The sequence below is a fragment of the Meriones unguiculatus genome, chromosome 1, assembly GCF_030254825.1.
Source record: "Meriones unguiculatus strain TT.TT164.6M chromosome 1, Bangor_MerUng_6.1, whole genome shotgun sequence".
NCBI lineage: Eukaryota > Metazoa > Chordata > Mammalia > Rodentia > Muridae > Meriones > Meriones unguiculatus.
This window is the reverse complement of record NC_083349.1, coordinates 165,144,556-165,159,354: the sequence shown is the minus strand read 5'-3', so window position 1 is coordinate 165,159,354 and position 14,799 is coordinate 165,144,556. Positions and strand designations below refer to the sequence as shown.

The 14,799-nt window shown below is 50.9% G+C and overlaps 1 protein-coding gene across 4 annotated transcripts in view; it reads right to left on the bottom strand.

Moving 5' to 3' along the window:
• The window catches only part of Igsf9b (immunoglobulin superfamily member 9B), a 55,567-nt gene that overhangs the window by 14,712 nt on the left and 26,056 nt on the right, over positions 1-14,799 (bottom strand). For 2 of the 4 annotated variants that reach the window (XM_021659263.2, XM_021659264.2), the window contains exons 13-18: positions 14,468-14,643; positions 12,630-12,856; positions 11,786-11,870; positions 9,615-9,776; positions 8,943-8,988; positions 6,745-8,397 (exon numbers count right to left, since the gene is read on the bottom strand). In XM_021659263.2, coding sequence (XP_021514938.1) covers positions 6,745-8,397; positions 8,943-8,988; positions 9,615-9,776; positions 11,786-11,870; positions 12,630-12,856; positions 14,468-14,643 — 2,349 coding nt within the window. Of the gene's footprint in view, positions 1-5,403; positions 5,450-6,740; positions 8,398-8,942; positions 8,989-9,614; positions 9,777-11,785; positions 11,871-12,629; positions 12,857-14,467; positions 14,644-14,799 lie in introns of those variants that run through there. The other 2 variants (XM_021659265.2, XM_060371149.1) reach the window with 2 other exon arrangements.

The following is a 14,799-nucleotide window of genomic DNA, read 5'->3' as shown; positions in this document are numbered from 1 at the left end:
GCAGGGCATGCTTTCTTCCCACAAACACTGGTATTGGAATGAGACCAGGTAAGATAGTGACATTCTAGAGCCATGGTAGACAAAGGTGATTCTCTTCTGTCCACAAGTACCACATCTCCCTTTCCCACGTCCATCACGGTAAGGTTTTAGCAAATCCTGGTTTGTTTGTTTTTTGTTGTTGTTGTTGTTGTTTTTAAAGAAACCCTGAGAGTCCTGTGACCACCATAGGTCCCCAGAGGTCCACAAGTTGTCTGAGGTGGGGGCGGGGGAAGCGAGGAAAACTAAAGAGAAAGGGATGGAAAGACTTAGTACTTCTCCACCATGGAAGACATCTGCAAGCACTGGGAAGAAGAAACTTACAGACTCTCGATTGGTCGGCCTCTGGTCTCTGGAATTAACTGGCAGTGAAGGACCCGCCATCTTTCGTGATAGACGGCATTTGCTCCAAAGTCTTTTAGTGCATTGAGAATCAAGAAACTCTCTCAAGTTCAAGTCAGAGGCAATTCCTTAACATTCCCCAACCCACAGCATCACCATACAATACACAGGTACCCATGCCCCGTGGAAGAGCAATCTATTCCACAGTGTAAGCAAGTCCCCCAAAGACCCAATATGCCAGTGCCCAATCCTCTTCTCACCCCCCAACCCATTTCTACCCAGAGATCTTCCCCAAAAGCAGCAGCTAAAATGGATTTGGCAGGGAGCCTGCATCACCCCTCCTTAGTTTGGACAATGTTCTTTGTGTTGCCTGAAAGAAAACCAAAGACATGAATCCTCCAGCATTTGCCTTCTCTAGTCCAGATCCTGTCCAGCTTTCAGAAAGGCCATGTGAGCTGAGATAGGTGTCAGAGGAAACATGTGACAGGCAGGCGCAGCACTCCCCAACGCAACCCTCGATGCCCCACGGTTACAGAACATTCTTCCTTATTCCTTTGACTATAGATGGATGGTAGGACGGGAAAAACATTCACTAACAAACTATAGCCAGGGAAAAGGCAAAACCACTTTCTATGTGCCACATAAACAGCCATGAGTTCAAAAGCGAGTGCCAATCCAGCCAAGCACAAAGAGATCCCTCTGCGATGGGGTCAGGGCACCAGCTATAGAAGAAGTGGTATAGAGCACCCCTAACAATTCCTAAGGATTCTTCAAGGTAGGTGGAATTTTCAGGGATTAGGATACCAATAGCACAATTAACATATTATCACTGCTGTCATTTGTATTATATTACATGTGCTTATCACTTACCATGCCAGGCACATGTCTGTAACGAGTCTAAGAGGTGAAGACTATGGTAGCCATATTCTTGACAAAGAAACTCAACTTTAGTGGGGACAGCAACTAATCCAGGTATACCCAGCTCAGTATTCGGATAAACTGCTCTTTAAGTGAAGAAGAACAAATGCAATAATAGACAAAACAAAGCTTCACTGATTCACCCGTCTGCTCTGCGGTACCCTGACCCCTCAACGCTTTCTGTGTCGGTGTCACAGACAGAACAAGAGAGACTGTAAAGTTTCATCTTCAGGCATAAACTCCCAAACAACATAGAGTGACACATAGAGGAAGAGAAAACTTTTCACTTGAGAAGCAGCCAGACTCTGGCCCTTCCAGGATACCTGCTGCCCACCTGCTTGAGCTCCTGGCCCAGGATTCAGACACTGCTGCACAGCTGACGATGTCTCCTAGAGGCACCAGGACATGCTTGCCTAATGCCAAAGGCAAATATAAAAGCAAGTCTCTAGCAGGGCAGGTGGGAAGAAAGGGACAGACATAACGGGTCCATTTTGAAAGAGCTATACAATAAAGACACGAAGTATTTTTTTTCCAGTAATCTTTACCAACAATGCTGCGGGCCCTCAGTATCAGCCTGCCTCCTACTTTTAGAAAGGATAACTGTGTCCCGTTGTCAATACCAAGTCTACCTGGCACTGTTCCAGCTTTGAAAATTTTTGGTGTTGAGTCTGGGATAAGAAGCAGGATGATTAACTTATAACCCTGGAATAAAGCTCTCCAGTAAACCTGAACTTGACCTGTAGGTGAGGTGGTTACAACAGACTCCAACCCTGCTTTCCCAAGGAAAGGCTCAGTTCTCCTTCTGGTCAGTCTTGACTTTTCTCCACATACAGGAATGCTGCAGACTTCAGTTTCCCTTCTCCCAGGAGATGATCCAGAAATATTACTGACAAAGACCAACAAGCATGTGGGCTCTGATGGTCTCTCATTTCATGTAAATCCCAATTCTATGATCCAGTTGGAGTTCCTTGCAGCTCCAAATTATCAAAATGTGCCAACATTTACTTTAAAATCCACCCCCATGCCAGTCCACGCAAAATTCCCATCCCACCCACTCAACCCAAGAGGTTTTAACTGCCTGGCATCCTGCTCCCTAGGGTAGCTGAGAAAAGAGGTGGCAGATTTACAACACAAGAAAACCTTGGGCCAGAAAAGTCAAAATCCAGCTGGCTATTTCCTTGTTTTAGTGCCCTAAGAACTAGCCATTAAGACACGTATGATAGCAATTACTGACACACCTGGGAGGAGGGAAACTCAGCTGAAGAACTAGCTGCCTCCATTAGAGTAGCCCGCAGGCATGTCTGTGGCACGTTTTCCTGATTGCTAAATTGGGAAGGGTGCAGCCCATTGTGAGTGGTACCATTGCTAGGCAGGCAGGCATGGTCTCTACAAGAACATGAGCTAGCAAGCAGAGTTTCTCCATGGCCTCTGCTTCCATTCCTACCTCCAAGTTCCTGCCCTGAGCTTTTGATCTGATTTCCCCGAATGATGTACTATAGTAAGCCAAATAATGACAACCCGCCCCCCCCCACACACACATACACACTTGAAGTTGCTTTTGGTTATGGTGTCTATCATAGCAACAGAAGGATAAACTAGAAAAACACAGTTCTCCATTACTCCCCCAGACAGTAGTCACAAAGAAGTAGCTTGGAGGCTGCTTCCTCCTACCATGGGTAAAAGGATGGGGAAAGTTTTCAAATATATGATATAGCCAGGGAAAAGGTGAGAGTGCTCTCTAGGTACCCTGGAGACAGGCAGGACCAAGCCAGCCCAATCACAAAGGGACCCTCTCTGATAGAGTCAGAGTGCAGACTCAGTGTTCTGCCTCAGGTCTCAGGAAAGGCTTGTGTCCAGATGGGAACTCCTTCCCACAGAAAACCTAATAAAAGGAGCTCAGGTTATGCTTTCCAGCTCCTGAATCACAGAGGGCACAGTAGGTAGTAAGGGGAAATAGAACAGAGATGGAAAATCCGAGCACTATCCGCATCAGGTGGGCACTGAGCCAAGTGGCTGGGCCCCAGCAACCCACAGAAGAAGAGATCCACATACTTCAGCTCCCCACACCGAGATGGGAGCTGGGAAGAGGATAAAGAGGGGAGAGAGAAAAAGAGGACAGGGTGGGGAAGTGACAACAGGAATGAACAGGAGGAAAGGAAAGAAACTGAAGCGGAAACAAAGCAAGGACAAACGCAGACAAGAAGCATCACAACTTCTCCAGGCAAGACCAGGGGGACACATGCAAAGGCGCAGCATGAAGACAGCATCTACAGAGGGGCCACAGCTTCCCCATGGCCCAGCAGCTCCTGTACCCAGGGAGTCTTTCAGCAAGCAGGAGAATGAGCAGAGGTTTCTGTTGCCTAGCACCACAAAGGCCTAACTTGGACACTTCTTCTGGGTGGGGATACTATCCAGGCCTGGGGGAGGAACAACTGTCTCTCACTGCTGCCCCTGGTTTCTGGGTTTGCCACAGTGATAATGTGACTGGGTTCTCTCAGATCTGAAATGATGAAGCCATTGGGAAAGACAGGGTCGGTGGAGTTGGGGATGGGGAAGGACGGAAATCACAAATGACACTAGAGTCCGGCCACTTTCCAGGAACTGGGTAAGAGCTGTCCCAGGGCTACCAAACCCCAGGGGCAACAAAGGGGTATGCCAGGGGAGGACAGGCATGGGGCAGGGGAGTTAATCCTTCTACTTAATCTGTAGCATCCATCCAAGAAGCCACAGGAGGCCCCAGAAGCAGGTGAACTCCCAAGCACTATAGGATCCTGCTCTCACAGGTAGCTGCAGGCTGACGTTCGGTCAGCCGCACACACAATGCTAGGGCCTCTTGGATACTGACAGTTTTATAGCTGCAGGTCATAAAGAAATGTCCCTACAGTCTCTTTATGGACGGCCTCTCTTATGACACAATGAGATTTATAGTCCCGAGTTAGAAAGAGCAGCCCCCCATGGCATAAGAGAGTGAGAGCAGGAAAGCATGTGGCTTCTTCTCACTTGGGAAGCCAAATGTGCCAACACAAAAAAATCTCCCACTCTCTCACCCAGGGCAGTTTGCCAGCCCTAAGGCATGGGCAATAGAGCATACGGCAAAAAAAATCCAATCACTTCTTTAGGTTGCCTTGACAAAGAAGGAGCTCTGAGTGTCCCAAGCATCTTTAAGAGATGGGAGCCCCCTCTTTTGGATTCCACCTGGAAGAATGCTGGAGGAGTCAGCAATGGCAAGGGAGGGCAGTGCTGATCTCTAGGGTTTTCAGCTTTTTGCCCAATCAACTTCCTTCTTCCCGGCATGAGTTCTCCCAAGGCCTTTTCCCAAGAACGTGACCTAAGGAGGCCAGCTACAGCAGGGACCCTGAAAGCAATGTGGCTCTAAGGATAAGGTCACATTTCAGTCCTGCAACAACCATGAAAGGGCTGTAGATTGCAAGGAGCATGGGAGAGTGGTTACACTTCCCACCTTCAAAGAGCTGGAAGCCACCTGACCCCGAGGACTCAGATGGATGTGGAAGAGAGACCTCTTTCTTTAAGATTCCCAGGAAAGAAAAAAAAAATTAAAAACCCCAGGAAGAGAGAGGGACTAGCGACCCCAGGAAAAGATCTGAGCTTAGGGGGAGGGTTGGCAGGGAAGACACTATCCCTGAGTCTATTGGGGAAACAACAATGAAGTGGGGATGATGAGAGAGCCCTGGATCCCAGTATGGGCCCAAACAGGGCCCCAGGGTAGAGAGGCAAAGCTGATCATGGAAATTCTGGATCCCTTGGGCTTCATGCAGGGTCCTGCAGCTGCTGTGGAGGTCTATGAGGGTGTTGGAAGCAGGATGGCAAGGGTCTGAGTGAGAACAACTGCAGTCTGTTCTAGAAGGGTGGGTGTGGGCTTGGAGGTTAAAAGCTGCAGCTAGGCAGTGCTCCAGCATGGCCAGCTGGGCAGCTGGAACAGCAGAGCAGTGCGATGTGGGAATCCAGAAGCCATGGGCACCCAGCAGCAGCTGCCCAGATGGGGCAATGAGGGGATATGTTTTGGATCCCCTATTACGGAAGCAATGGCCCTGCCGAAGCCCCATCCACCTGCCCACCCCTCCCCGCCCCACCGATGAGCTCCCTTACCTATTGAGCTGAGGAGAGGCTTGTCTCGACAACACTGCCCAGATAGCTGAGATAATCAGAAACAAAGCAGTTACCAAAACTGGCCAGACGAACCACCCACGCACACCCAGAGGGAAGGAGGGGGCACATGGAGCAGAGACCCACAGGTGAGGTCAGAGAATGGGTGAGGGAAAAGAGAAAGCCAGAGAACCAAACGCATGATGGAACAGAGAAGGTGAGCGGGGCTGTGCAAGGCACAGACGGTGCGGCAACAGCATCTCCTGCAGACGGAGGTGGGCCCACCAGGAACTCCCACCTCAGCACTGAGGTAATTGTGCAGTTTCCAGCAGGCAGAGTGGTGGGGGGGGAGGGCTGGGCTCACTCCTCTCCAGCTACCTCCCATCCCCACCACCACCAGGACAGCCTCCTCTAGAACTCTGCTTCCCTCCACAGGCCACTACATCAAGAGGAGAGACCAAAGTACTGAACCCAAGAAAAAGTCAGAAAGAGAAGGGAGAAAAAGATGAGGAGGGCAAGGCAAGGGAAGAGGGCAGGGTGGGCGTAACAGAGGCATGGCAGGCTCCTCAGAGCAAATTCGGTCAACCTCAAGGCGATGGAGCAGGAGAAGAGGAAGACGGGCTGACTTGAGAAGGAACAAAGGCTAGGAGGAAGGGGAAGGGCAGGCGGGCAGAAGAGGAGGCACAGACAGGCATCCAGGTGGACTGGTACCTGGAGTACCAGCTGCTACAATACAGAGTGTGCACTCTCAGACGGGCAGATCTCGAGAGCTTGTTGTCTGTCTGTCTGTCTTTCTGTAGCTTCCTGTGAGGCACGCATGTGGGTGGGGACATGGTTCCCCACACACATGTAGTCCACCACTTACTGGACATGCTAAGTAAGAGGCGGGTATTTGAGCACACGGGGCCCCTGATCAGTGTTCCTGCTTGATGTGAAGTAGCTACACAAGAGGAGACTGGAGATCTGTAGGCATCTGCGGGGAACCACCACCATCCAACACCAAGATCACAGGGATGTGGCCAGCCTCAACTTCAAGGGCACCATCTGCAGGCATCACTACCTGCTATGCTGTTCCCTTCCCCTTCCCCATACTCCTGACGCATGGAGAGCCTTCACAGAACTCTGGGCTGGGTGAGGAGACTCCTGACGAGACTGGCAGGGTGCCAGCAGGTAAGCCCATCCATTCCAGTGAAGACATTCTGACATTCTGCTAGTGTGTGGCCAGAACTCCTCTCCCAGGGGTGCCGCAGTGTGGTCCCAAACAAGCCTGTTGTTGGGATGATGGGGAGGTAGGGGACAGGGAGACTGACCAGAAGTCGGCTAGAGATGGTGGCTTACACTCACCCTGAAGTAGGTAAGGTTGTTGGGGGCTCTGGCCGGAGTGGCTCCTCCCCCATCCTTCGAGGGGAAGGTGTCTGTCCAAACACATCCAAGTTGTCCCCGGGTGCCGGAGGGGCAGGGCCCGGTGGAGGAGAAGGGTAGCCGGTGGCCAGAGTGGTGAAGCCCATGGTGGGCCTGTAGCTGGGGCTCCCACTGCGGCTGCTCTGTGAAGGAGATCCAGTGGATGGCGTGGACTTGCGAGAGAAGCTGACCGCGGCTGGCGGCTGCAGTGTGATCTCCGACATCTCTGCCTGCTGAAGGAGGCCTGGTCGAGGTCGGGCACGAGCAGCGAGCTCAGGGGAGCCAGTGCGGGAACTGAGGGGGCTTTGGGTCAGAGGTGAGAGCCTGGAGGGCTGTAGCACCACTTGATGTAAACTGGGCTCGGCACGCCGGGCCTGCCGGGGGCTGGGCCGGGGCCGGGGCTGGGGCTCGTACCACCGGGTGTCCAGACCAAATGTGCTGGGGCCACCGTGCCCCCCGGGCTCGGCTGGCTCCGGGTAAGGCAACACCGGTATCCCCATACCTTGGCTGGTATGTCTTAGCTGCCCTTGGCTGACCAGAGGTTGCATAGGTCTGTCCTGCCACTTGGTGGCAGGGGGCGCCGGGATGGGACCCCTGCCAGGTGACTTAGCTACCCAGCCCTTTGGTGCCTCCAGAGAGAGCATGCCTGGATAGGCTGCAGGCACCTGGAGTGGGGCTGGGGGCAGTCCTCGGGGCAGGCAGGCCTTGGGTTGCAAACTCTCGGCCACATCACAGGGGTGCAGCTGGTGGGGGAACATCATGGCTGGGGTCTCCAGTCCCCCAAAGGGAAATTCTGGCCGGCCCCAGGGCTCAGGGGAGCGCCCTCCTGTAGGTGTCTGAGTCAAGGGCAAAGTGCTGTTGGAAGCGTTCTCTCCATTTTCCTCAGGGATGGTGGGGTGGCCAAAAGGCCCCTCGGTGTGCAGGGGTGGGGACGACATGACTGAGCTCAAGGGGCTGCCCACTTCCGGCATATAGAAGGGTGGAGGCTCCACCTCCCCAGGGCTGCTGCTGCTGAGGTACCCATAATACTGGCCATGGTGGAAGGGTCGAGGGGCAGGGGGCCTCGCTTGGCCAGTAGCCTGGAGTCGTCCTCCCAGTCCACTGGGGCCCTCGAGCCCACGAGGCTGGAACCGAGGGCTGTATGCTGGTGGTGGCAGGTAAGAGTCCTGGCTGGAAGACATAGGGGTCAGCTGAGGCTTCAGAGCAGCCACAGACGTGGGCACCAGTGGGTCGTCGTTCTCCTCGTCCGACTGCCGGAACTCAGGGTACATGTCCGTCTCCTCAGCAAATGGGAAGCCCTCGATTCGACGGCCCTTCACGGAGGGCTCGATCTCCGACGGGCCCATGACAAAGCGGCCATCCGGGCCTCTACTGATCAGCTCGATGGGTGTGGTGGCCTCAGCTTCAGCCTCAGCCTTGGCCACACTGTACTTCCGGCTGCTGATAGCCCTCTTGGTCTTTTTGTACAAGGATAGCTCTTTCTCCCTTGTAGGGCTCAGCATCCTCTTGGCCGCAGGCTGGCCCTGGTCGTCAGAGGACTCAGATGGGGCTCGGAGTGTGCGGATGCTCTCAGGACTCACCTTGCCAGAGGACAAGCTATCAGTGAAACAAACAGAAGTTGATATGGGGTGCTTTACACAGCCTCCAGCTTATTTTCATTGTCATAACAGTGACTCTGAAGGAAACAGGCATGGATGGGCTGAATATTTTGGTCAGAAACTCTGGGCAACTCTCTCAATTGTCTAGACACTATCGTTCATTTCTGGAATGAACACCCACATAGCTACTTTTCTTCTGGGCTGCCCCTAAATTTGGTACACCGTGCCTATGCACAACTCCAACTTTATTCCATAGCTGTTCAGAAATGCAAGCTAATACTAACATTGACTCTAGCGAAGCATAGGCCAAAAAAAAAAAAAAAAAAAAATACAGATATAACACTGCAAGGCTAAACAAATAAGCTGCGAGCTTGAACTATCTATACTACGCTCCCTCAACCCATGTGGGCACCTTAAAATGGACATGCCAGATCAGCAAACATGAAATATCTTAGGGAAATGAGGCCAACTAAAACTAAGAACTTACTTATGTCCAGCCTCCCACTTATACCTACAGACCCCCCAGCAGCCAGAGAAACTTACGGAGACTCAAGACTCTTCCTACAGTGAGTGATGGAAAGTGGAGGATCTGGAAGAGAAAAAAAAAAAAAAAGGAAGAAGCCTGAGCCCACCAAAACAAACAAAGAACCTGGTACCCTATACAGAAAGGCCTGATACAAAGCCACAGAGGGAAAGGCTGTACTTGCCTGGTAGCTCTAAGCCCAGCCCAGAGGCCCATGCAACCACCAGGCCCCCTCTCCCTGCAGCCCTGGCCCATCCTGGCCCACCACCCTTGCTCTCCTTTTCCTCCTTTCAAATCAAGTCCCACTGGGCATGAAGGCACAATCCAAGCTCTTGGGAGGCTGAGACAAGAGAATCTTGAGTTCCAAGGAAGACTGGACTACACAGCAAGATCCTCTCTGTCAAAATAATAATAATAACAACAACAACATAAAGCAGGGAGGGTCCTGGAGAGAGCTGGAGATAGGTAGGGAGAGGGATAAAAATCAGAATACTTGGTGTGTATGTATGGAATTTCCCAGAAACGAACAAAAATATTTCTTAAATCTTAAAATTTCAGCTCTGCCACTGAAGCTTGCCTGCAAGATCCCTGTGTCTCTGCTTCCAGAGGAGAAATACCACAAGTGCTCTTCCTGCATCCTGCTAAAGAACATCTGACCTTGGCCAGGCAAGCAGAGGAGACAAAACACCTACCTTTCTTCCGCTTGAGTTTGCGCTTGCGCTGCTTGTTGACAAAGCAGGCAGCCAGAGTGCTGAAGAGGATGGCGGCCGCCAGGAAACAGATGGTGGCTACTATTCCAGCCAACACCGGCCGGGCCAGCCCATCATCGGTCAGGTCCGGCTGTGGGAAGATGTCTGCAAGGAAAGCCAGAAGCACATGGGTCTCGTGCTTGCCAACATTTTCCCCACCTACTCTGACACCTGGTCCCTAGAACTTTTCCCTCCAGCACACAAGGCTGGGGTGTGAAGAGTTCAGTGCGGCAGCGTGTGGAAAGCTAAGAAATGGACAGTCTATGACAGTCAAGTAACTTCCTTGAGGTTACTAAGAAGAAATGATGCCTGCATCTTCCCTGTGAGGGATAACCAGCAACCATCTTCTACAGCTGTTTTGTCCATCACTGAGGCAAAGCACCTCAATGCATATGATTCCATACATAGTAACCCCGTGAGCTATATACAGACCCCACTTCACTAAACAAAGACATGATTGGCTGGCTCACTCTGCTACTGGTACCCTAACAGGAGCACAGTTGCTCTGATTTCCAGTTGGGATTTTCTGTCTTCTCCTATGAATGAAGACAATGAAGACACCTTGGGGATAAAATTCTAAACCAGGGAGGGGACCTGTTAGGATAGAGTCTAGGCCCATCCATCTTCTAACCCCTTAGAGGACAGGCTGGCAGCTTCCTGAAGCAAGGACTAGTACAACTCAGTTATCCAGGCTCTGAAGCAGGCTGGAGCTGTAGAAAGGATGAGATGGGCTCAGTGCTCCCTTCCTCAGTTAGAGAAAAAGCTTCACCCTGTGCCAGATCCACAAGCCAGTTAGTGACAGAGCCAGGACCAGGCTCCAGCCCACTGTACTGTACGCACAGGGCAGTCATATCAGTAAGTGGCACTCTTAAAGAACACCAAGGGGAGAGTCAATACATTGTGACATGGCTGGCTAGAGTTCAACACCACATCAATAATGATAATGGACAAAGAGATCCATATTACACGGCTGGAGCCAGTCTTCAGGGAGCTAACTACAGAGAATGCTGTAGTTGACGCAGCCTCCACCCATGTAGGACTGCCTAACTAGGCATGCCCCCTTTACTTCTGGGAGCCAGGCACAAGGCTACTGAGTAAGAACAGTTCATGGACCTGAGCGCATGAAACACTCAAGTTGTCTACTTGGGCTCTGGCTGGAATCTATTTCATCCATCTTTTCCATCTCTGAGTCTCTTCCCTGGAGAGAAGCCAAGACAGACACAGCTGAGTTTTGCTGCCTTTGGGAGACAACTTGATTTTACACAAACGCCCCAGGGTACCTAACATATAAGACAAAAATCACACTCTCCTCTTCCCCGAGTACCCTTGGCTCCCCTTCTCTTCTCCCCTCTGCCCACACCAATGCTTTTGTAACTCCAAGAGGCTTCCTACAAGGATCTTCTGTCCAAGACTTTTGTAACCTGATCCCAGGAGTCTTAGTACGTGCTGTACCCAAGGAAATGGTGCTAAGCTAGCTTACTAAGCAAAAGCCTCTCCCAAACCAAGGACACCACTTCCCTGGAGTGGGTCTCTGCTGTGTTCCAGGAACTCTGGAATGGAGAGAAGATATGTGGAAATGGGACCATTGCCAAGAAAAAGAAAGATAAACGGAGAAAATGCTAGGGAGTTGGCTTTATTTAGTCTGGGAAAAAAAAAATCTAGGGAGAGGAAGGAAGGAAGGAAAACAACACCAAACAACAATTTTCCAAATAAAACCCACATAATTATAAGGAAGCCTATAATAGGCATCCAACAAACACTTGTTGACCTGCTGTATCTTCCCTCTAATTCAGGGTGCCCGCCCCATTACACAGCAGAGCTCCAGAGCAAACAGACAGTGTATAGCAAGCAGTGCATTCTGACAAGATCCAGTGGATTTCCTTCCTCAGCTAGCTCACGGAAGTATCAGACAGTGGGACGAAACATCATGTGTCATGGGAACACAGATCTGATGGGCTTCAGTAATGCTAGGAAGAACAAGGTTTCAACTAGCCTCCTGTTTAAGCTTCCAACCCAGCCTGTCCTCCCAGGTTAGCTGTCTCACAAAGGGACTCTCATGTGACTCTGAGGCTTAGGCCCTGGTTGTTGTTAGATAATTTTGGAACCCAAAGTACCTGTGCTGGAGACACCGGCGATGTTGCTGGGTTCGCTGATCAGATCCTGCATGACAGCCAAAACCCGGAACTCATACCAGGTATCCTACAATCCAGGGACAATACCCAGTCAGCTGAGGGGCCTGGGACCACCACTGACCCTGTGCATGATCTCCACAGAACAGGGTGCCCAGAGCACTGGTCCCAGGAAGGGTTTAATGGTGACCGTTCATGTTGGGCGATGTTATAGTACACAGAGTCCCACCTCTGTTAGAGCTACGGGCTATGCACAGGAGACCACTGGAAGACTACAGAGACACATGCACAGTGAGCTCTCAGACAGCATCATGAAGCAATTCCAGCTGGCCATAAAAAGCATCCGGAGAGAGGAGATGGAAGAATACATGAGATCTCTCTGAGCTGTTTTCTCTCTCAAGAAAATAAGATGCTCCTGCTTAAAAGATGTCCAGCAGAAAAAGAGGAAACATGTTTTCTCCCAGGACTGTGAATTATTAAGAGAGTCCTTCTCTTGGCCATCCTAGAAGATAACCTTTCTAGGGCCTCCTCAGTCCACCCTGGCTGGAACCCAGGAAACTGAGGCCTTGGGGCAGATGATCCCTACTGGCTTCTCCCTGCCTTCCCCTAGCTACTGTCTGTATTTGTCTGTGTCATTAAACTAGCTCTGGTCTGGGGACCAATTCCAACCTTTGGTAGCAGACTAGGGAAAGTCCAAAGCCGCAGATAAGAAGGGCCAGTGCAAGGCTTGACTTTCTGCCCCTGAGGTGGATCACTCAATGCTCAGTGGCTTTACAAATAGTCCTAACAATTCCAGAAACTGGGAACGAGAGGCAAGAAAAGTCCCCACCTGTGACAGATCCTTGGCAAAAAAATCTCCATCCGTGCCTGGAATGGCATCATCTAGCATCTCCCAGCGTTCCCCAACTCGGAACTCCATTATATAGCGGTCAATGGGGAAGCTATGATTGGCAGGTGGGAGCCAGGACAGGAGCACACCCTGCTGGGTCCGGTTGGCTGTGAGGCACCTTGGTGGGGTCACCAGCACCAGGGGTTCTGGAGTTGTAACAGGGAATGCTACAGAAGAAAAACAAAGACGAAAGATGATGACCACAATGGGAACCCAATGCAGGAAGCAGAGCCTAACAAAGAATGAATTTGTTTCAAAGAAAGGAGAGGGTGTCACCTAGAGCAGCCCTCCTGGTCCTAGGAAAGAGAAGTCAGGGCTGGTGACCCAAAGCTCTGTGACTCTTTTCAGGATAGGACAACCGCAAGAAGAGGGAGCACCTCCTCACAAGGGAAGATGCAGCAGGCACCATAGAGAAGAGAGACGCTCCTAGTGCATCATAACATCTAGGTCAGCAACATCCCTGATGGTGCCCCATGAAATAAATGATGGAGCTGAAAAGCTCCCATCGGCTAGTCAGAGGGTCTCCACTATAACACAGAACAGCACGCTCCTCACATACCTGAGGTGACACTGGTATGAACACATCTACGGCACTGCCGGTCACGTAACGTGCAGCTGTGTACAGTGCAAAGTATGTGACAATGGCAACACCCCAACATGCCACAGCTTATGTGTTTACTCCACTATGCTTTCTTTTTATATATAGCTGGAGCAAACTCCCACAACAGAAAAGATTTCTGGTAAAGACAGCCCGCCCTGTTCCACCAGCCTCAGCGACACTGACCTAAGGTTCACTATGTTTCCTGGTTGCACGGTGGAGGTGCCATACCATCTACACAATGACCTCATTGCTTAATGACACACTTCTCAGATGTGGTTTCCTCTGATGGTTTCCCCACTGCCAAGAGGCATGTGACTGTATCTTTTGCTCTCATCCCAAGGACTAGTAAGGGCTGGAGGGATGGCTCAGAGGTTAAGAGCACTGTCTGCCCTTCCAGAGGTCCTGAGTTCAATTCCCAGCAAGCACATGGTGTCTCACAACCATCATGCAGATGTACATGCAAATACAGCACTCATATGTTAAATAAAGAAATAAAAAAAAAAAAAAAAGAACTAGTAAGATCTTCTCACAACCCATAAGTCATACTTTGGATTCCTTTGAGCTCAAAATGAGGCTCAGGCCAGGCTTGGTGGTATACACCTTTAATCCCAATACTTGGAAGGCAGAGACAGACAGATCTCTGTGAGTTCAAGACCAGCTTAGTCTACAAAGTGAGTGCTAAGCCAGGTAGAACTATTTGAATAGGTGAGACCCTATTCAGAGGAACTTTAAAAATTTGGGGTGAACATTCTACACCTGCTGTCCACAGGGCAGAAAGGGGGCTGGAGCCATGACCTCCAGTCCACCTGAGAAGCATCTGCTTGCCAAAGCTGTTCTTGGACCCAGAAGACATACAACTACAGTCAGATAGTGCAGAAGACTCTCTGTCCCCTTGTAAAACTGCCAAACATTCATACATGTCACAGAACCTCTCCATTCAATCGAAGGGTGCAATAGGAATATGGCCAAAAATGCCATGATATGGGACCAGGGAAACCTACGGAAGAACGTGGCAAATCCTTACTGGGAAATAAAAGAAGCCATTACAGAGGAACTTTGTAAGCTGCTAGCACCTGCTATGGCCTCATGTTAGTTCTATGACCATCACTACCATCACCTTTGTCTAGCTCAGATCCGCTATGAAATAGCCCCAATACACACCAGCCCAGGGCCTCACCTAAAGTGTTCACAGTGACCACCTCACTGAAGGCGCTGGTTCCCAGCCTGTTCTGGGCCAGGACACTGAACTGGTATGCGGTCTCGGGCTCCAGGCTGTCTACCAGCAACCAGCTGGGGCCCGGTGGCACTGACAAGGACAGCCAGTCGTGGGGCCCAAACTGAGCCCGCTTCATCCTGGCCAAAAGAGAGAGAGAGAAAGAGAGAGGGGATGGGGGAGAAGGGGCAGGGTGGGTCACACTGGAGAGAATGGCAGGCATGCAAGGTCTTCAAGGAAAAGGCAATGAAAGTATAAGCATTCCCAGGTTCAAAGGCAGAAAGAGGGATAACCAA